The sequence below is a fragment of the Dipodomys spectabilis genome, unplaced genomic scaffold, assembly GCF_019054845.1.
Source record: "Dipodomys spectabilis isolate Male_0828 unplaced genomic scaffold, ASM1905484v1 ptg000227l, whole genome shotgun sequence".
Lineage (NCBI taxonomy): Eukaryota > Metazoa > Chordata > Mammalia > Rodentia > Heteromyidae > Dipodomys > Dipodomys spectabilis.
In genome coordinates this window covers 5,726,211-5,747,703 of record NW_024870904.1, presented here as the reverse complement: position 1 = coordinate 5,747,703, position 21,493 = coordinate 5,726,211, and the positions used below count along the sequence as shown (strand labels likewise).

Here is a 21,493-nt window from a genome sequence, read left to right as displayed (position 1 = left end):
CGGCCCACCCTGAAGATGGCGGCCAGGGAGCCACAGTAGTCCATCCATCCTCATGCTGGCAGACTGGTCTTCTTGGGGCTGGGAAGTTGGCTCAGTGGTAGAGTGCTTGCCTTGCATTCCTGAGGCCCTGGGTTTGATTCCTCAGCACCACATAAGCAAAAAGAAAAAAAGCCAGAAGTGGTGCTGTGGCTCAAGTGGTAGAGCGCTTGCCTTGAGCTGAAGAGCTGAGGGACAGCGCCCAGGCCCAGAGTTCAGGCCCCACGACCTGGCCCCAAAACAAAAACAAATAAGAGGTCTTCATTGTGGGGCCTTCTCAGGGCCCTGGGCACGTTTGGAGGCTGGAGCCTGGGCACCCTTAGGAGCTGCAGCCTGGGCCTGAGCTGGAGTAGTGACTGAAGCCTGGGTCTTGGCTTGTGCCTTGGCCTTGGCCTTAGCCTGAGCCTGGGCCTGGGCCTGGGCCTGCACCCTGACCTCTAGGGTGGTGAGCCTGCGCCCCTTGGCAATGTAGGCCTGAAAGCGCTTGCCCAGCTTGGGGTGGGCGATATAGGTGAGCCGCTGGAGCTTGCGTTTGTTGCTCACTGCTTTGGGTTTTACCAGGGTCTTGATGGTCTCGGCCCGCGCGCTCAAGGCCTTGGCATTGTTCACCTGCATCTTCTTAAAGCCCTTCTTGTTGTGCTTCTTGGCAAAACGCATATTCCTCAGGAACTTGGGGTCCACCCCCTTCAGAGATTCGTATCTTTGGGATCTGGGTTTCTTGATACCATTTCTGTGCCATTTCCGCGACTGGTTGTGTGTGGTGTGGTTCTTGGATTTAGCCATGTCTGACCCGCTACCCGGCGGGAGCCGAGATGCCTGGAACCCGAAAAGGAAGAGTGGCATTCTACCCTTTAAACCATATTTCCACTTGTGATTTTCTGCTGGTTCATTGGAAATAAACTCGAGGAATTTTCTTCTCTTGGGCTGGCTTCAAACTGTGATCCTCAGATTTCTGCCTCTGGAGTAAGCTAGGATTACAGGTGTGAGGTACTGGTACCCAGTTACATTGTTTTCTGTTTTGTTTTGTGTGTGGGTTGTAGGTCTTGAACTCAGAGCCTGGGTACTGTCCCTGAGCTTCTTGAACCACTTGAACCACTTGAACCACAGCTTCACTTCTGGCTTTTTTTGGGCAATTAATTGGATTCAAGAGTCTCAGGGACTTTCTTGCCCAGATAACTGTGAACCATGTTCCTTAGGCCTTAGCTTCCTGAGTAAGGATTATAGGTGTGAGCCACTAGTGCCTGGCTTCCATAGTTTGTTTTAGACCATGACATTCTTGTACTGCCTCAGTTTCCCTATCTGTAAAAAAGGGCAGAGAGCAATGGATGGGCTTATGCATTCATGACACAGTGTCAGGTGGGTGGAAAGGACCCAATGTGGGGACCTTCTATTATTTCTAGGGATTTCTATATTCTACATCCTCTTCGACTTTCCTTGCAATTGTTTCCCACGCTTGGCTCCCTTTCCCTCATCGACACTGTTCCTCACCCTGCCCCACTCATCCTCAGGTAATGGAACCATGAGAATCATTTTGGGGCTTCTAGTCTGGGTGTGATGGCGGGAGGTGTCATTGGAGTCTGTTACAATGCTGGCTTTTCAGTACTGGAACCTCAGACGCACACAGAGCCCTCAGCTGCTGTGTTGGCCTCAAAGGAATCTGCTGTCATTTCTTATCTGTCCCCAGTGGCTCTTTGGATCCTGACTGCTCGCCTGTGAGCAAGTGTTAAGCTCTTGTTCATTTGAAGGTAGCTAGCTTTACTATTAGTGTTATCAAATAACTTCTTTCCTTCCTCCCGTCCTCTCCTTCTTTCTCTTTCTATCTTTCTTTCCTTTGATGCCAGTCCTGAAGCTTGAACTCGGGGCCTGGGCACTGTCCCTGAGCTTCTTTTGCATAAAGCTAGTGCTCCACTACTTGAGCTACTGCTCTGCTTCTGGCTTTTTGGTGACTAATTGGAGTTAATTGGAGATAAGAATTTTACAGGCTTTCCTGCCCAGCCTGGCTTTGAATTGTAATCCTCAACTCTCAGCCTCCTGAGTAGCTACGATTACATGTATGATCCACAAGCAGCTGATTTCCTTCTTTCTTCCTTCCTTTCCTTCTTCAGTCCCTCCCTCTCTCCCTCCTTCCCTCCCTCCATTCCTTTTTTCTTTTTCCTTCTGTTTTTTCCCCTTTCTCTCTTTTTTGTGTGCCAGTACTAGGGTTTGAACCCAGGGCCTGAACTCTGCCCCTTAGCTTTTTTGCTCAAGGCTAGAGCTCTACCATTTGAGCCACAGTTCCTTTTTTTGGCATTTTGCCATTAATTGGAAATAAGTGTCATGGACTTAACTTCCTGGGCTGTCATTGAACAGAGATCCTCAGCTCTCAGCCTCCTGAGTAGCTATGATTGCAGCCATGCACTACCAGCCCCTGGTTCAGCTTCTTTATTATAAAACCACAGGTAACTCCACAACTAAGGGAACTTCACTAATAGAAAGCCTAAAATAGGGCTGGGAATGTGGCTTAGTGGTAGGATGCTTGCCTAGCATGCATGAAGCCCTGGGTTCAACTCCTCAGTACCACATAAACAGAAAAAGCCAGAAATGGTGCTGTTGCTCAAGTGGTAGAGTGCTAGCCTTCAGCAAAAGAAGCTCAGGGACAGTACCTGGGCCCTGAGTTCAAGCCCCAGGACTTGAAAGAAAGAAAGAAGAAAGGCTAACATCCATGTGTTCATGGATATTTTGTAAGCATTTTTGGTGGCTCTGTGATTGATTTCAGGGTCTTGTACTGACTAAGCAGGCATTCTACCACTTAAGCCAATTCCAGTCTTTGGAAGCATTTTTTTTTTTCCTATTTTGGTAAAAGCACAGGATTGAAAGTAATTCAAATAGTTATACACAAAATATTGATTAACTAGGTATTTTGTAGTTTAACCATGTTGGGGAATATTATATAGATGCAAAAAAATGATCTCATGCTAGTGTTTCTGAGCATCACAGGAAGGTTAAAAAAACACACTTCCAGAGTAATATGATCAGAACTTTCAAAACACTAATATCAATGGGAGTGGTCTCTGGAGGTGCATGCACACACACATGAACCAACTCAATACAAACAACATAGCAATGTGTGTGTGCACACATCTCATTACATCAGCATAGAAAAGTTTTGGAAACAGTCATGCCAGGTGTTTAACTTAACTCATGTCACATTCTTCTGTTACTGGGAAGTGACAACCCTGTCTCAGTGTCCTCCTTTGTAAATTAGAAATGACAAATATTGGATCTGGAGGCATGGCTCAGTTAGTAGAGTGCCAGCCTATAAGCAAGGTATCAAGTCCAGGTCTCAGATCTTAAAAAAAAGAAAAAGAAAAAAAAAAGAAAAAAATCTCATAGGGTTATGATGAGAATTCACCTAATTATTGCAAATCATTTATCACATAAGACTTACTCAAATTCTTAGGATAATGATGCAAACTTCTGGCTAACTGTCCCCCCCCCCCCCCCCCCCCCCCCCCCCCCCCCCCCCCCCCCCCCCCCCCCCGCCAAAAAAAAATTCTCTGGAATAAATTTTCATTTAAACTACGGCTGACGATTCTGCCTGGCTTTGCTGCCATCTGGTGGCCATAAGTGAGAATGCACCTATTCCAGGCATGCCTTTATTCATTTGTTCATTCTTTCACCTCTAGGCTCGTCTCTCCTTACTCCCTCCTCCCTCCCTCTCCCACCCCTCAATATTGGGGCTTGAGCTTAGGACCTGCACACTGTCCCGTAGCTTTTTCCACTCCAGGCTAACATTCTATTACTTGAACTATAGCTCCACTTCTGGCTTAATAACTTCTGGGTAATAACTGAAGTTACACCCTACGTTTATGTGACTAAAACATAAGAATACATGTAAATCATTCAGCACTGGTCTTCACACAAAGGACTGTTGCAGAGATGGTAACTAATGTATTTATACCTATTTGCACTCGTTTCGTGGGTGAAGAACTTGAGGCTCAGAGGAAAAGGAAATACAGACATTGGAATCCCACCTTGAATATGGGAATAACCAGAGGAGGGGTCTCTCAGAGGTATTGGGAAGCCTTCTTGCCACAACCACACAGCCTTGACCCACTTTTTTTTGCCAAAGAACATTCAGAAATGAAACATCTCTCCTGGTGGTCACTTACTAACAAATTGGATATTCACATACACACACACACACACACACACACACACACACACACACACACACACACACACACACACCAGAGGCACGCTCATGTCTGTAATCCTAGCTACTTAGGAGGCTGAGATCTGAGTATTGAAGTTCAAAGCCAGCCCGGGCAGGAAAGTCTGTGACTCTTCTCTCCAATTAGTCATCAAAAAGCCAGAAGTGGTGCTGTGGCTCAAGTGGTAGAGTGCTAGCCTTGAGCAAAAGAAGCTTAGGGACAGCACCCAGGCTCTGAGATCAAGTCCTAGGACCATCATTTCTGTTGGGAGCCAAAAGTTAAGTCTCTCAAACTTGATAGGCTTAACTATCTCACTGGAACAACCTGAGCCTGAGTTTACAGAATCCCACCTTTTCACCACGCCTTAAAGTAAACACCCTGCAGCTACTAAAGACCACCTTTTCACCCCCGCCCTAAATCTACTAACAACCACCTTTGCACCATGCCCTAAGTCCAAGCATATAAATACCCTTGTGTGAAAAATAAAAATTGGCAGCTTGATCAGAATCCTTGTCTTGCTGTCCTTCTTCGTGTCTCTTGTCCCTTCATTCCTTCTCGCTTAGGTTCACTGCCCTGGCTGAAGTCCTGCGGGTCAGGACACATTTCTTATTAGGTCTACCCATTGCACTAATATTTGTCTAGGTATTATTTCACTTTCTCAGCACAAAGTGGTGAACTGAGCCTGAAAGAAACACAAGCTAGATGAAAACATTTGTCATGATGTGAGAGGCTCCACCCTGGAGTAGGCCATTTTCATTCACAGATTGCATGCTTCCTTGTCCTCTGTAATCAGGTTCCCCCCCCCTTTTTAATATTTATTTATTTATTTTTATTTTTGGGTCCGGTTGTGGGGCCTGAACTCTGGGCCTGGGCACTGTCCCTCAGCTCTTCAGCTCAAGGCTAGCACTCTACCACTTGAGCACCACTTCCGGCTTTTTTCTTTTTGCTTATATGGTGCTGAGGAATCGAACCCAGGGCCTCATGCATGCAAGGCAAGCGCTCTACTACTGAGCCACCTTCCCAGCTCCTTTTTTTTTATTTTTTACTTTTTTTCTTTTTTTTTCTTTTTTTTTTTTTTGTCGGTGGTGGGGCCTGAACTCTGGGCCTGGGCGCTGTCCCTCAGCTCTTCAGCTCAAGGCAAGCGCTCTACCACTTGAGCTACAGCGCCACTTCCGGTTTTCTGGTGGTTTATTGGAGATAGGAGTCTCACGGTCTCTCCTGCCCGGGCTGGCTTTGAACCGCGATCCTCAGATCTCAGCCTCCTGAGTAGCTAGGATTACAGGCGTGAGCCACCAGCGCCCGGCACTTTTTTCTTTTTGTTAATCGTGGGGCTTGAACTTGGGGCCTGGGGCTTGACCTGAACTCTTATTTGTTCCAGTCTAGCACTCTACCAATTTGAGCCACAGTACTATTTCTGGTTTTCTGGTGGTTAATTGGAGAAAAGAGTCTTATGGACTTTCTTGCTTTGCACCATGATTCTCAGATCTCAGCCACCAGCACCTGGCTCCTTTTTTTTTTTTGGGTCCGGTCATGGGGCCTGAACTCTGGGCCTGGGCACTGTCCCTCAGCTCTTCAGCTCAAGGCTAGCACTCTACCACTTGAGCCACAGTGCCACTTCCAGCTTTTTGCTTATGTGGTGCTGAGGAATCGAACCCAGGGCCTCGAGCATGCAAGGCAAGTGCTCTACCACTGAGCCACCTTCCCAGCCCTCCCCCCCCCTTTTTTTTTTGTACTGAGACTTGAATTTAGGTCTTCATCCTTTTGCTGGGCTTTTTTTAAAAAAGATTGTCAGCTGTTACTCTACAACTTGAGCCATGCCTAGATTTCTGGCTTTTTACTGGATAACTAGAGATATGAATTGCAGACTTTCCTGCCTGGGCTGACTTTGAAGCTCAATCCTCAGATCTTATCCACCTGAGTATCTAGGCAGCTCATACTTATGATAAAATGGTAGCCAGGAGCCAACTATATATAAATATATATATATATATATACACACATATATATGGTTATATATATAACACACATATATATACATGCATATGTAAAAACAATACTATGTAATATAACGTGATATATATGTTATCATATACATAAAGATAAAATGTATAATACATATTATATAACATACATTATACATTGTATATATATATATATATAATTTTTGCGATAGGATATTGTTTTTTGCCTGGGTGATCCTGGATTATGATACTATTTACACTTCCTGTCATCACTGGAATGATAGATGTATACAACCACAGTCAGGTTTTTTTTTCCCCAAGTAAGCATAAAACTTTCATCCTCCTTATCTCAGCCTTTCTAAGTAGCTTGGATTACAAGGATGAGCCAATGCATGTGGTTTGAAATAGTTGCCTATTTAGTTGTTATTTCTTTTCCTTTCTTTTCTTTAAGTCCGAGACTGGGACGCAAATGTAGTACCAGCTGTTTTTGCTCATTGGCTAATGTTCTACCAACTGAGCCATGCTTTCAACCTCAGTTCTCTACCTATTGGACTGATAGAAATTAAGAATGATAACCCCCAGTACGGGGGACACAGGCACTTTACACTGCTTTTGGTGGTTATGGGGAGTAGGAATGAGTCAAACCTGCCTGGGCAGCAGTTTGGAAACATGACAAATTTTAATACTTCACCTTGTTTGACCCTGGCTTCATCCCCATAGAACTAACTTTTAAAAATGAAAGATGTTATCATGCCATTGTTTATAGTAGAATATTAGACGCTGTTTAAATAACCATCAATAAAGGATTGGTACAATAAGTTATAGTATGTTTACACACAATATTAAGTACTATTAAAACCAATAATGTGCATTTATCTATTGACATTGTGTGTGTGTGTGTGTGTGTGTGTGTGTGTGTGAGCGTGTACACAGGCACGCACCCACGTGTTGGCTTCGGTCTTGAACTTAATAGCCTGGATGCTGTAAGCCTTAACTTCTTCACCCCAGGGCTGGGAAGGTGGCTCAGTGGTCTAGAGCGCTTGCCTTGCATGCCTGAGGCCCTGGGTTCGATTCCTCAGCACCACATAAGAAAAAAGCTGGAAGTGGTGCTGTGGCTCAAGTGGTAGAGCGCTAGCCTTGAGCTGAAGAGCTAAGGGACAGCGCCCAGGCCCAGAGTTCAGGCCCCATGACCGGACCCAAAAAAAAAAAAACTTCTTCACCCCAGGTCTGTACTCTACCATTTGAGCCATGGCTCTACCTCCAGCTTGTTGCTGGTTAATTGGAGATAAGCGTCTCATGGACTTTTCGTACCCAGGCTGGCTTTGAACCATAGATCTCAGCCTCTTGAATATCTAGGGTTACAGGCATGAGCAACCAGATCCCAATTTTGGTTCACTTTTAAAAAAATCTTTATTGCAAGTTATATACTTTTTTTTATTCACTTAGATTTCTCCTCTTTATAATTAGTATGAATGTATTCTGACATTTCCATACACACATACAATGTGTCTTGATCACAATTGTCCCCTGTCATTCTCCCTCAGCCCATCCCTTCTTAAAACAATTTCAGCAAAACTAGAACAATGCTCCATTTTCATTTTCTTTTCTCTCTCTCCCTCCCTCCTCCTCCCTCCCTCCCTCCCTCCCTCCCTCCCTCTCTCTTTCTCTCTCTCTCCCTCCCCACTCTCTTTGCCAGTCCTGGGGCTTGAACTCAGGGACTGTCCCTGAGCTGCTAGTGTTTTACCACTTGAGACACAGCACCACTTCTGGATTGTTCTGTTTATGTGGTACTGAGGAGTTGAACCCAGGGCTTCCTGCATGGTAGGCAAGCACTCTACCACTAAGCCACACTTACAGTCCCAGTAATGGGCCTGAACTTGAGGTGTTTTGTTCAAGGCTAGAATTGTATGACTTTCTCCTTCTTGTTGGTTAATTGGTGATAAGAATTTCATAGTCTTTCCTGCCCAGGCTGGCTTGGAACAAAGATCCTCAGATTTCAAGCCTCTGTGTAAAATGCCCTTTGCTTCTCTTGGTACTTTTACCTCGTAATAACCATCCCCAAATAAAATGCCAGAAGTGGTGCTGTGCCTCAAGTTATATAGGCTGCAAGTCTTTTTTTTTTTTTTTTTTTGTCGGTCGTGGGGCTTGAACTCTGGGCCTGGGCGCTGTCTCTCAGCTCTTCAGCTCAAGGTGAGCGCTCTACCACTTGAGCTACAGTGCCACTTCCGGTTTTCTAGTGGTTTATTGGAGATAGGAGTCTCCCGGTTTTTCCTGCCTGGGCTGGCTTTGAACCACGATTCTCAGATCTCAGTCTCCTGAGTAGCTAGGATTACAGGCGTGAGCCACCAGTGCCCGGCTTGGCTGCAAGTCTTGAGTAAAACAAAACAAAATAGAAATAGAAAGAGTGGGAAAGGCCCAGAGCTCAAGCACTAGGACCAGCACCATGAAAACAAAGTCAGAAGTTGAGCTGTGGCTCAAGTTGAAAAACCAATTAGTCTTGAGCAAAAAACAAAACAGAACAAAAAACCTAAACAAGATAAAAAGAGAGGGAGGGTGGCTAGAACCTGAATGTAAGCCCAAGGATCTAGGACCAACTCCCAAACACCCAAATAAATAAAGAAATCAGAGGTTGAGCTTGAACCTTTTCTCAAATTGTTAGAGCCTGCTAACTTTCACCAAAAACAAACAAACAAACAACCCCCCCCCACCCCCCAAACCTCAGGGACAGTTACCAGACCCCGAGTACAAGCCCTAGGATGAGAATAACAACAACAATGAAAAAGAGAATAACTCAGGGACAGTGGCTAGGCCCTGAGTACAAGCCCTAGGACCAGTACCAACAGGAAAGCAAGAAGGTAAGTATAAGGTCCACTCCTGGATGGCTAGCAGACTCCACCCTCCTCGCAGCAAAGTCTCCACCCATACCTGCGTTACCTAGGCAACTGAGACACCTGGAAGAGGTCACATCTTCATCTGCTCAGGTCACATTTGAATTTGATGTGGCCACACCTTTCTCCGCCCATACCCTAGATAAGGCTTAGCCCAGGCCCAGACTCTCTCTCCCTGCTCTCTCTCTGCTCTTTTCTATCTCTCTCTGCTCTCTCTCTGTTCTTTTCTAGCTCTTCTCTCTCTCTTTCCCAGCTCTCCCAGCTGTCTTTCCCAGGCCTTTCCCCACTGCGTGGAGGACCAAGATGGCCTGGTGCCAGCCGGAACGATGAATAAACCTACCCCTTACCTGATATCACGTGTGTGTGGTGCTGTTCTTACTCGGCCACCTCTTTTTAAAACCTAACAGTAAGCTGTATTTCAAAGTGTGGAACCTGCAACAAACACTCAGGGACACTCACCAAACCCTGACTTCAACCTTAGGACCAGCACACACACACAAAAAAGCTAGAAGTAGAGTTGTGGCTCAAGTTTAGGGCCTGCTAGCTTTGAAAATAAAGTCCTTAGACACAGTGGTCATACCCTGAGTTCAAGCCCTAGGGCTAGCATCAAAAAAAAAAAAAAAAAAAAGGCTAGAAATTCACCTGTGGCAAAAGCTATGGACCCTGCTAGCCTTCAGGAAAAGAAAAGAAAAACAAAGAGAAAGAAAATAGGAAAAGTGGCCAGGCCCTGAATTCAAGCACTAGGACTATAAAGTTCACCCAAACGAGACTTGCCACATGGTTCAGACAGAAAAGAGTTTGCTGTGGGGGCTGGGAGGAGAGCAAACTCCCAACCAGCATGAGATGGAAGTATGCAGAGAGAGAGAAGAGAAAAAAAAAAAGAGGGAAGAAACACGTAGTTGAAAGGGATCCTAGAGTGGTGGGGAGGTGTGACCAACAGTGGATGTAGAAGTGATCTGGTTGTAAGATAACTCAGTCCTGGGGCTGGGAAGGTGGCTCAGTGGTAGAGCGCTTGCCTTGCATGCCTGAGACCCTGGGTTCGATTCCTCAGCACCACATAAGCAAAAAGAAGAAAGCCGGAAGTGGCACTGTGGCTCAAGTGGTAGAGTGCTAGCCTTGAGCTGAAGAGCTGAGGGACAGCGCCCAGGCCCAGAGTTCAGGCCCCACTACTGGACCTCCACCCCCCCCCCCCAAAAAAAAAAAAAAGATAACTCAGTCCTGAGAAAACAGAGAAGCCACCTTTTGAGAGGTTGAATTGGGAGTCTTTTTTGTTGTTGGTGGTGGTGGTTGAGCCTGAACTCTGGGCCTGGGCTCTGTCCCTCAGCTCTTGAGCTCAAGGCTAGCGCTCTACCACTTGAACCACAGTGCCATTTCCAGCTTTTTCTGCTTATGTGGTGCTGAGGAATTGAACCCAAGGCCTCATGCATGTAAGGCAAGCACTCTACCATTGAGCCATGTTCCCAGCCCCGAATCGGGAGTCTTTATTAAAAGGTTGGCATCTGCAGATGGACTCAACGATGTGTAGACCCCAACAGAACTTGCACAAAGCTTTTAAAGACAACAACCACATGCTTGGGGTAAAGCACTGAAGCCCAACAAAAGCAGACCTTATATGGACATAATCAGGTACACGCTCAGGTAGCAGCAGAACTTTTCCATCTAGGGAAGATAGGGGATACTTAGAGGCTACTCAGAGGTGGGCAATTCAAGCCACTTAGGGAGGTGATCAAGGCAGAATCAGAGTATTTTCTATGCAAAGCTTTCCTAAGGCCATGATACCTGCATTTTTCTGAAGCTGAGTTTTCCTAGCTCACCTTGAGCTACGCACCTGCAATTTACTGAATGGCCTCTCTTACCTCTAAGCACTTGATGGAGAGCTCCCTCTATCCAACAAGAGGCACTAGGATGGCTGTAAAAAGTTACTTAGACTTAGCCTCCTCACCTCAACCTCCCTGGATTAGTCTAGGGTCCTTTGCTGACTCACAGGTAATTGACAGCCAGGTGATTAGAGGTTTCAGGCAGGTGATTTCTGGTAAGGGTATGTGCTGTCTTTCATGAAGAGGAAGTGGGAGAGGGAGCTGTTCTCCTGGGCAGAGCTAACAAAATTCAGCACCAAAAAGAAAAAAGAAAAAAAAGAACCCCCCCCCCCGAAAAATCCATCCCCCCCAAATCCAGAAATAAGTGTTATCATGTCCTCTACCTCATGTCCTCAGTCCCTTCCCCCAAACCAGTTTATCTGGCCTGCCCTGCCTTCAGCCTTGGCCATTCTTCTCACTTCTCTTCCTGGAGCCCCATGTTAACTGTTACAATCAGAAAACCCACCCCTAATCCCCTGACTATAAAAATGCCCCTAAAACAAAGGACAGGTTCCATTTCTCCCTCTCCTGTAAGAGAATTGGCCTTGTCAGCCCCTGCTGACAATAAACTTCTTTTGCTGTATGTGACTGACTGTGACATGGTTTTTGGGGCTGGTGCTTTTAAGAAGAAAAAAAAAAATCCCAAAAACAAAAACAAAAAAAAGTTCACCTGTGTGAAGTCTGCTAACCTTGTGGGAAAAGAAAAAAAAGCAAAAACAAAAAACCAAACCAAAAAACCAACCAAAAACTTCAGGGAGAGTTGCCAGTCCCTGAGTTCAATCCCTAGGATCAGCATCCAAATAAAAACAAAAAAATTAGAAGTTGAGCTTTGGGGGCTGGGAATGTGGCTTAGTGGTAGAGTGCTTGCCTTGCATGCATGAAGCCCTGGGTTTGATTCTTCAGTACCACATACACAGAAAAGGCCAGAAGTGACATTGTGGCTCAAGTGGTAGAGTGCTAGCCTTGAGCAAAAGAAGCTCAGGGATAGTGCCCGGGCCCTGAGTTCAAGCCCCAAGGCTGGCATTAAACAACAACAGTGTTCGCTTTGGCAGCACATATACTAAAATTGGAACAATACAGAGAAGATTAGCATGGCCCCTGCGCAAGGATGACACGCAAATTCGTGAAGCGTTCCATACTTAAAACAACAACAACAAAGTTGAGCTTAGGCTCAAATTGTAGATCCTGGTAGCCTTCAGACAAACAACAACAACAATAACCAATAACAACAACAACCTCAAGAAGATTGGCCATGCCCTGAGTTAAGGTTCAACATCAAGAAAAAAATAATCCACATGTTGAGCTGTGGCTCAAGTTATAGAGCCTCCTGGTAGCCTTGAGCTACACTCCCCCCAAACAACAACAACAAACCCACAAAACAAAAAACAAACATCAACCCCTCCCCCAACCCCAAACAACAAAACACCCAGAAAGACCTTAACCAAAAGCCAGGGGACTTGAACTTGAAAAAACAAAAATAAGCACTAAATGAAAAGGAAAGCGAGAGAATTGAAGAGCCAATTAAGCATTTTCAAAACATGGTTCATACCTGTTATCCTACCTGCTCAGGAAGCTGAAATTTGAGGATCATGGTTCTAAGCCAGAGCCTGGGCAGGGAAAGTCCATGAGAATTCTTTTCCTGTGTGCCAGTCTTGGGCTTGAACTTGAGGTGTTTTGCTCAAGGCTAGAGTCCTACTACTTCCTGCCTCTTGGTGATTAATTAGAGATAGACTCACATGGACTTTCCTGCCCAGGCTGGCTCCCAACCTTAATCCTCAGATTTTAGGATACTGTGTAGTGCCCTTGGCTTCACATGGATCTGTTATCTCCTATTAACCATAAAAAGGCAGAAGTTGAGCTGCGACTCTAGTAGTAGAGCCTGGTAGCCTTGAATTTAAACAAAAACAAAAACAACAACTTAGGGAGAGTCATTAGGCATTGAGTTCAAGTCCTAGGAACAGTGCACAACTTGAGGAAGTGATTTATTTATAAATTAAAAGGCTATAAGAAAATAAAAGATGACCCATAGTTGAGGCTTAGGCGACATATACATTGTGACAAACATGGCCAAGAAGGAACCGTGGAGGGGGAATGGGAACTCATTAGGCAGAAGCAAGGTGCAGGCTGCTTTTCTCGATTTCCATCATTTGCATGTACGTTTCTTTCCTTTTATCCAGGAGTCCCTGTGCACTGGGGATACTGGGTCACAGGGCCTCTGTTAATGAAATGAGTTCCCTTTCCACAGCTTAGTACACTCCTTCCCTTCTCCATAGTTTAGCATGCTCCCTTCTTAGGCAACACTAGACGCATTTAGTAAAGGCAGTAAATAATCAGCCTCCAACCCTCTTTACCTTGGGATGGCACTTCTCTGGGGCAGCTACCACCAAGAGCAACAAGAGCCCCTTAGAGTGACCTTCAGTTCTGGGCAGTTGCAGGACCCCCTTATCTACTATTTGGACAGCAGCTATAAATCCTAGTTCGCCATGATGAAGCCCCTGGCCCACATGTCTACCCCAAGGTCTCCGCCTGCTAGTCCCTTCTAGCCCCTCTTAAACCTCCTAGGTTCTGTAAGGTCACCTCAGACAATAGCTGGTGCTTCTTCTCACTTCTTCCATGTGAGAAGGAGTCTTGCTGGCTCCTCTCCTGCCAATAGACCTTTCTTTGTTCTCTGTACCTGGAAGTCTGCGTGGTTTTCTGGCAAAAGTCTAATAATCTAACAGCCTCTCTCCAGTCTCTCCCACTTCACTTGGTGGTGGAAATATGAGCAGCTTCTGGTCAATATCTACTTCTACACATGGTGCTAAAGCTTGAATTTGTAGCTTTGTGCTTCCTTTTTCTTTTGGGGGGTGGTGTGGAGGGGCTGGTCCTGGTACTTACATTCAGAGTACTTGAGCTTTTTTGCTCAAGACCAGTGTTCTACTGCTAGAGCCACAGCTCCACCCAAGCTTTCTTTTTCTTTTGGGTTTAATTGGAGATAAGAGTCTCATGGGCTTTCCTGTCCAGTCTGGCTCTGAACTATAATCCTCAGACCTCAGCCATCTGAGAAGCTAGGATTACAGGCATGACCCACCAATGTCCAGCTTTGTTTGGCTTGTTTTTTCTACTGCTCTCATTTGAACACACCTCCAATTTGGCATTTTGCTGGTTGTAGGAGATGTCACCTTATTGATTTTTCTTCCCAGCCTGGATTTGAGCCACAATCTTCAGAATTCAGCATCACGAGTAGCTAGCATGACAAACCTGAGCCATTGGTAGCAACTCATCTCTCACTTTTTTTTTTTTTTTTGAAAGGTCAAATTTTGGTATTTATTTGAGTGCTAGTAGACCACAGATGGCCAATTACAAAGATCTGCAGCCCTCAACAGAGCTTGTACCAACCTTTTAAAGACAAAGATCACATGTTGGGTGGAGACCAAACCTCAACAAAGTATTATACATAAACAACATAAGGAGCAGAGCTGCCCCAAGGCTAAACAACATTATGTATCTACATATTACCCAAGGCAGGGTCCTCCTTGCTCTACCCATTGAGTCAGGAATATGCAATTCAAAGGATTCTAATCTCACCTTGGGTAGACAGTCCCCCAACCCTCATCTCCTGGCTAGGCTTCAGGATGTCTGTGAAACCAACAGCCCAGCACCTGACCAGGCAGAGGGATGGCTTGGACTCAGTTTCCACACTACATCCCCATCGGTCTTTAGGTTCAGGAAATCAAATCATTAATTTTCTCATTTCATCCCCCACTATTCTTATGCACATAAAATCAAATTGTTGATTTTTTTTTTTCAGTGAGAAATGCATTGTGCTCATTTAACCAAGTTACTTTAACTAAAGTTTATAAGGAAGGCCCTTTTTGGCCTACATCTGTCTTATTGGCATAGCAATATAACCAATCTCTCCCAGGTCCTAGTGGGTAAGATTTACAAATCTATATCCCACAAAAAATGTCCCATAATCAAAGTCTGAGTTTTTGCAGATCCAAAGCAGCCTTCCACCAGGATACAGTCAGAGTGATGGAGTTAGGCAGGAATCCCATCTACTTTTACCATGGTAGAAGTGGTCAGGATGATGTTGTAGTCTCCTCCAGATGATTGTCAGGCTGTCCTTGAATTTTACCCAAAGGGGATGGGCAGCAGCAGCAGCATGCTCGCCCAGTGGCTCCAAAGGAATATCACATCTGCTTGGTTGCCTGCAAATTCCTACACAGAGTGGTACATACCTAACAACTGCACAGACCTTTTGGGCTGCAGTGTAGCCTGTTTAGCACTTTGGCTTGCACAAGCATTTTTCTGGCTGGCTGGGGAACTTGATCTCTTGTGACCTTAATAATGCCTAAATTATCTGTGAAGGCTTTTAGACAGATTTTAATAAGGACATAGACTCAGGTCTGCAAATATTTTTCCTGAATGTTATGTGACTGGTGTCAACTCAAAATTCACTGCCAGTTAGGGCTCTGAGCAGATACTAGAGTTGGGATTTTTAACTATACCTTCATTTGGCAACCTTAAGTTTTACTACCCACTATCACAGATGACTATCAGGTTCCTACCCAGCTACCGAGGAGACATACATGGGTATTAGAAAGGCATTTTTACAAACTGTTCCTATGACCTCCTGGCTCTGATCAATTTTTGAAGGGCCAAGTACAAGTGATTCCAGGATCTGACACCATCTCTGGCATCTGAGAAATGGCTTGTAACTGCCTCTAGATGCTCCATCATTTTCAGGGTCTTAGGAGTATCTTTTCCAAATTGGGATAAATGCATCTTTGGCATTTCCCTTGGCTGATCACTGGACTTGAACTCAGGACCTGAATGTTGCCCCTCAACTCTCCAGCTCAGGGATAGCACTCTGCCCCTTTGAGCCCCAAAGCAACTCAGCTTCCCAGGACTCTGCTGGTGAATAAAAGTCTCACAAGGACTTTTCTCTGGGCTGACTTTGAACCTCAGCTTTCAGATAATGAGTCTTACAAAGGTCACTTTGCTCCAATTAAAAGCAACAAAGATAGTCATTAGTATTAGAGATTGGGAGGAAGATGGCAGAAGAGCAGCTGGGGTCTAACTGAGCTCTTGTGAAGAAACCAGTTTTAGTGTTCCAGTGAAAACCCAAGGCTAGAGAGTCACACCAAGTGAACCATCACAGTACAGAGAATTTGGCCAGAGTGGGAAGATTCAGGCAGCCTGTTTAAGGAGATAGATTTGAGCACACACAGGTGACCATGGTAGCAGCAGTGGTGGTAGCTGTGGCTGCCACCATAGCAGCAGACAGGGCCTGAGAGAAAGGCACCAGAGACAGTGTGAGTGGCTTCTACTCACCACCATGGCAAACTGATTAGGAGCAGAAATCTTCATCCTGTTGACCACAGATGGATGCAGATCACAGATGGTCTGAAGGGAAAGGTGTGAGTACTCCACAAGATATTCTCACTCCTCACAGAACAGTGTTTGGAAGGTAGCTGTTCCCCCACCACCTGAGAGGAACACCATCTTTGATACTGGCAAAGACCAGGCCAGAGCAGCTAGCAGATAACTTAGGCTTTAGAAGCAGGGCCATTTTTCAACAGGGCAAAGGAATCTGACCAGTGGGACTCAGCTCCACCCAGGGGAAAGTTGCCCTTCCCAGGAGGGGGAAGCCCCGCCCAGGATGGAGCATATTCTTCACTAGGTAAACACAGCCAGAGGCAGCCCCACCCCTCTACAGGGGTGCAGGGGGGTTGGGGGTTGGAGGGTGGTGTAACTTTCCTGGATGCAGGAGGTTAAAAAAAATTCAAAATTGGACACAGCATAAAACTTGAGAGTGGCTCCAGGATGGACCACAAGACTGTCTCCTGAGGGAAAAGCCACTGATTCAAGACAGGCCACAATCCCACCACACTCAGCTTGAGCTTCTCTTGCAGTGACTCCAAACGAGAGAAAACATCCATCTCCCTCCTACGTGTCACACAAATCAGATTGCCCTCCCACTAAACTAGTCTGAAAGGAGGGTCATGAAGACCCCTTGCCTACAAGGCAGAACTTCTTTCTACCTGCTCAAACAAACTGATTTGAGAAATCAACTAAGCCACAGGAAACCAAGCACCACAAGCAAATCAGAGGCTCCATCAAGAGATATGGACACAGGGGAGACACAAGATCCTCCAAATAAATCGAAGAATTCTTTTTTCTAATGAAAAAAAAATTATTTTTTTCTACTTTTTCATTATTTTTACTTTGTTTTTCCCCTTTCCCTTTTGGTCTCCCCCCCTCTTCTTAATTGCTGTTCTGTTCATCCCCAGATACATAGCCAACTTTGATTATTAAGCCTCATCCTTCATAGTGCATACTTAATTCAAACATTGATTACTCAATTAGCAATTTCTCAACCTTAGTACCTTTAACTGTAGTATTATTTCTTTATACTTACATAATTTTTTTTTCTTTTTGTTTCTTCTCATTTTCTCTCTATTTCCTATCTCTGAATTTAGGTTATCTTCCCTCTCTTCCTTTCCCTCCTTACATTCCTCTAATCTTATTTTCTCCTCATAATTCTCCCTATACTTCTTAATTTCTGGTCCTCTGTTTCTTCTTTGATTTTCTTACTCCATTGATCTCTAGTTGTTGAGCTAGACTGTATCTGTACTCATTTTGACTGTGTTAAAGTAGATCATTGAGTTATCCTTTTGGTCTAGATTAATTCAAACTTCATGACAGATTAGTTCACTGGTTACATCTGTATATAACCCCCATTCCTGAATCACAATACCCCCACCACAATCAAAGAAACACAGAGATAGATAGGGGAATACCTGCATATCATTTTTAACCTCTAAAATTGGTGCAAATTGATGGCCTGGGGTTGGATTTTGTCTTAAAACTGTGCTCTAAGGTGGTATTGGACCTACTTACATATCCAAAAAAAGGAGAGATAGAGTGAAAAAAATCTATCTTTGATAGTGAAACTCCAAAGTCTTGCAACTACAGGGTACTGGGTTGGTGCATGTCTTAAAATTGTGTTCTGGTGTGGAATCAGGGGTACTTCCAATCCCAAAAAAAGAGAGATACAGTGAAAGCACCTATCTTTGATTGTGAACCTCCAAAGACTGCACAACTACAGGGCTCTGGATTGGTATTTGTCTTAAAATTGTGATCTGGTGTGGAAGTGAGTATACTTTCATTTCCAAAAAGGAGCGATAGAGTGAATTCACCTATTTTTTATTGTGAACTTCCAAAGTCTGTGCAACTACAGGGCTCTGGGCTGTTGCTTGTCCTAAAATTCTGTTCTGGTGTGGAATTGGAGGTACTTTAATTTCCAAAAAAGGAGAGACAGAGTAAAAATATCTATCTTTGATTGTGAACCTACAAAGTCTTTGCAACTACGGGCTTCTGGATTGGTGTCTGCTTTAAAATTGTGTTCTGGTGTGGAACTGCATATACTCTCATTCTCCCCTCCCTCTCCCAAAAAGGATAGATAGAGTGAAAATACCCACTGTTGATTGTAAATCTCCAAAATCGGTGCAACTACAGGGTTCTGGGTTGGTGCTTGACTTCAAATAGCATACTAGTGTGGAAGCCATAGAAACACAAGAAAAATGGCAAGTCAAGGAAGCTCAAATAAACAGGAAACAGAGCAGTTAATGAATATCCAGAGGATAGTTCTTAAAGTGCTCTACAAACACTACTGGAAAACATGCTGAATGCAAAGATTGAAAGCCTGCAAAGTGCTCTCTGTGAGCATGATAGGTCTCTGCATTAGTGTGATGAGGCTAACCAAAGATTAATAGAGGAATTCATGGGCTCCACAAACAGAAAGCTGAATGAATTCCAACAGAAGGAAAGGGAATCTAATGAAACTATAGCCACTCAACTAAGGGATTTGAGAGTGAACACTGAAAACCAAATCAAGGAGATAAAAAAGTCCATACAATATTTAAAACAAAGCTTCAACAAAGAAATTGAAGCCATCAAAACTGATCAATTAGAAGGAAGGGAAATAAAAAACAAAATAGAAAGCCTGGATAGTAGGCTAGATGCAGAATATTGAATCTCTGCAATTGAAGATAGCCTAGACATTATAGAGAAAGAACATACAAGCATTCAAAACAAATCCAAGAAATATGATAGATCCATTCAACATATATAAGGCACCATAAGAAGACATAATTTAAGGCTAATGGGTGTACAGGAGGGCCTAGAGACAGAAGCTAAAGGACTAGTAAATTTATTTCACAGAATCCTAGCAGAGAACTTCCCAAACATACAAAAAGATTGGCCCATTCAGATACAAGGAGCCTTTTGAACCCCAAACAGACCAGCCCAGAACAGGACATCCCACCGTGGCATTGTAATCCACACAGGATCAATAGAGACCAAGATTCTTTTTTTTTTTTTTTTTTGTCGGTCGTGGGGCTTGAACTCTGGGCCTGGGCGCTGTCCCTCAGCTCTTCAGCTCAAGGTTAGTGCTCTACCACTTGAGCCACAGTGCCACTTCCGGCTTTTTTCTTTTTGCTTATGTGGTGCTGAGGAATCGAACCCAGGGCCTCAGGCATGCAAGGCAAGCGCTCTACCACTGAGCCACCTTCCCAGCCCACCAACAAAATTTATTAAAAAATTCTAAATATATACTCACCAAATACCAGACATCCAAATGTATCCAAGAAACACTATTTTTCCTGAAATCACACAGAGATCCAAAGACATTAATTGTCAGTGACTTTAACACACCACTCTCCTTACTGGATAGATCAACCCAGCAAAAACTCAAGAGAGATACCTCAGATTTACAGAACTTCATAGACTTAAAAGACATCTACAAGATATTTCACCCAGCAGTATCAGAATACACGTTCTTCTCAGCAGCACATGGAACATTCTCTAAAGTAGACCCCATTTTACATCACAAAACAAATCCATACAAATTCAGAAACACTGAAATTATTCCCTGCAGTCTTTCAGACCACATGGAATACAATTAGAGCTCAACACCAAAAGCCACCAAAGAAAATCCTGTAAAGCATGGAGACTTAACAACACATTGTTGAACCACCAGTGGGTCCTGGAAGACATTAGAAAGGAAATTCAAATGTGCATGATATTTAAAAAAAATGAACATATAAATTACCAGCTCCTCTGAGACACGGCAAAGGCAGTACTCAGAGGAACACTTGTAGCTCTGAGTTCCTACATCAACAAATTGGAGAGATCTGAAACCAACAATTCAACAAGGTACCTGAAGCAACTTGGAAAAAGAGCAACAAGCCAAATCCCAATGCAGTAGACAGAAACAAATAATTAAAATTAAATCAGAATTAAATGAATTAGAGTCCAGGAAACCTTAGAAAGAATCAACAAAACAAAGTTGGTTCTTTGAAAAAATTAACAAAATTGAAAGACGCTTAGCAAATCTTACCAAAAAAAGAAGAGAACATGCCCAAATAAACAAAATCAGAGATGGAAACAACACCACAGAAACAACCAAGATTCAGAACTTTATAAGGGAACACTTCTCAAACCTTTATGCTAACAAATTTGAGAAGTTGGAAGAAATGGAAGAATTTCTAGCAATATTGACATGCCCAAACTAAATGAAGAAGATTTAAACCAACGGAACAGACCTATATCAAGCATTGAAGTAGAAACAGCAAAAAGAGACCTCCCATCCAAGAAAAGCCCGGTACAGGATGGATTCACATCTGAATTCTACAAGGCCTTGAAAGCAGAACTCACACCAATATTCCCCCAACTCTTCAATGAAATTGAAAGTAAAAGTTCCCTAACAAACTCTTTCTTTTTTTTTTTTTTTTAATTTAATTTAATTTTTTTTGTGAACATACTGTACAGAGGGGTTACAATTACACAGGCAAGATACTGCGTACATTTCTTATCAAGCATTGCAGCCTCCTCCTTTGTTTACCCTTCACATCCCTTCCCTACCTCCCCCCTCCCCCCTACCACCCAATTCTTCCCCCCCCTCCCCCCCACCAACGTTGTAAAGCTCATTTTCGACATGACCTTGTACTTCTCATTGTTGCAACAGGTCCACCTGTATCCTTAAATGACTTGTTTTTCCCCATCTCCTCCACAAGTTATACTGACATCAAATATAGTGAAAGCAGGGGTTATACTGTGGAGGAGGGACATACAAAGCAACAAAGAGATAATTTTATAAATGCATTAGAAACAAATGCATGAAATACATATTAAAATACATATCTAAGGGTTCATTTTCCTAACATCACATTATCTGACCTTTTCTGCTTTATTCAGACATATACTAGATATTGCAAATAAGGGAAACCATGGGACCTATGTTTCTTTGGGCCTGGCTTACTTCACTTAATATAATTTTTTCCAAGTTTTTCCATTTCCTAACAAATGGGGCAGTGTCATTCTTTCTGATGGAGGCATAGAATACCTTTGTGTATATATACCACATTTTCTTGATCCATTCATCTACTGAGGGGCATCTGGGTTGGTTCCATATCTGAGCTATGGTAAATAATGCTGCAATAAACATAGTTGTGCTAGTAGCTTTAGTGTGGTCTTGTTTGTAAACATTTGGGTAAATGCCCAAAAGTGGGATT

General features: G+C 43.9%; 1 protein-coding gene and 1 non-coding gene across 2 annotated transcripts; one reads left to right on the top strand and one right to left on the bottom strand.

The window, feature by feature from the left end:
- Positions 1 to 297: 297 nt before the first annotated feature.
- LOC122123342 (60S ribosomal protein L29-like) lies at positions 298 to 854 on the bottom strand. Its single transcript, XM_042697689.1, has one exon. The coding sequence runs from the start codon at positions 817 to 819 to the stop codon at positions 298 to 300; it is 522 nt and encodes a 173-aa protein (XP_042553623.1). The 5' UTR covers positions 820 to 854.
- An 11,116-nt stretch (positions 855 to 11,970) lies between these two features.
- Positions 11,971 to 12,077, top strand: LOC122123360. Its single transcript, XR_006150377.1, has one exon. It is a non-coding gene; the product is annotated as a U6 spliceosomal RNA (small nuclear RNA).
- Positions 12,078 to 21,493: the final 9,416 nt, after the last annotated feature.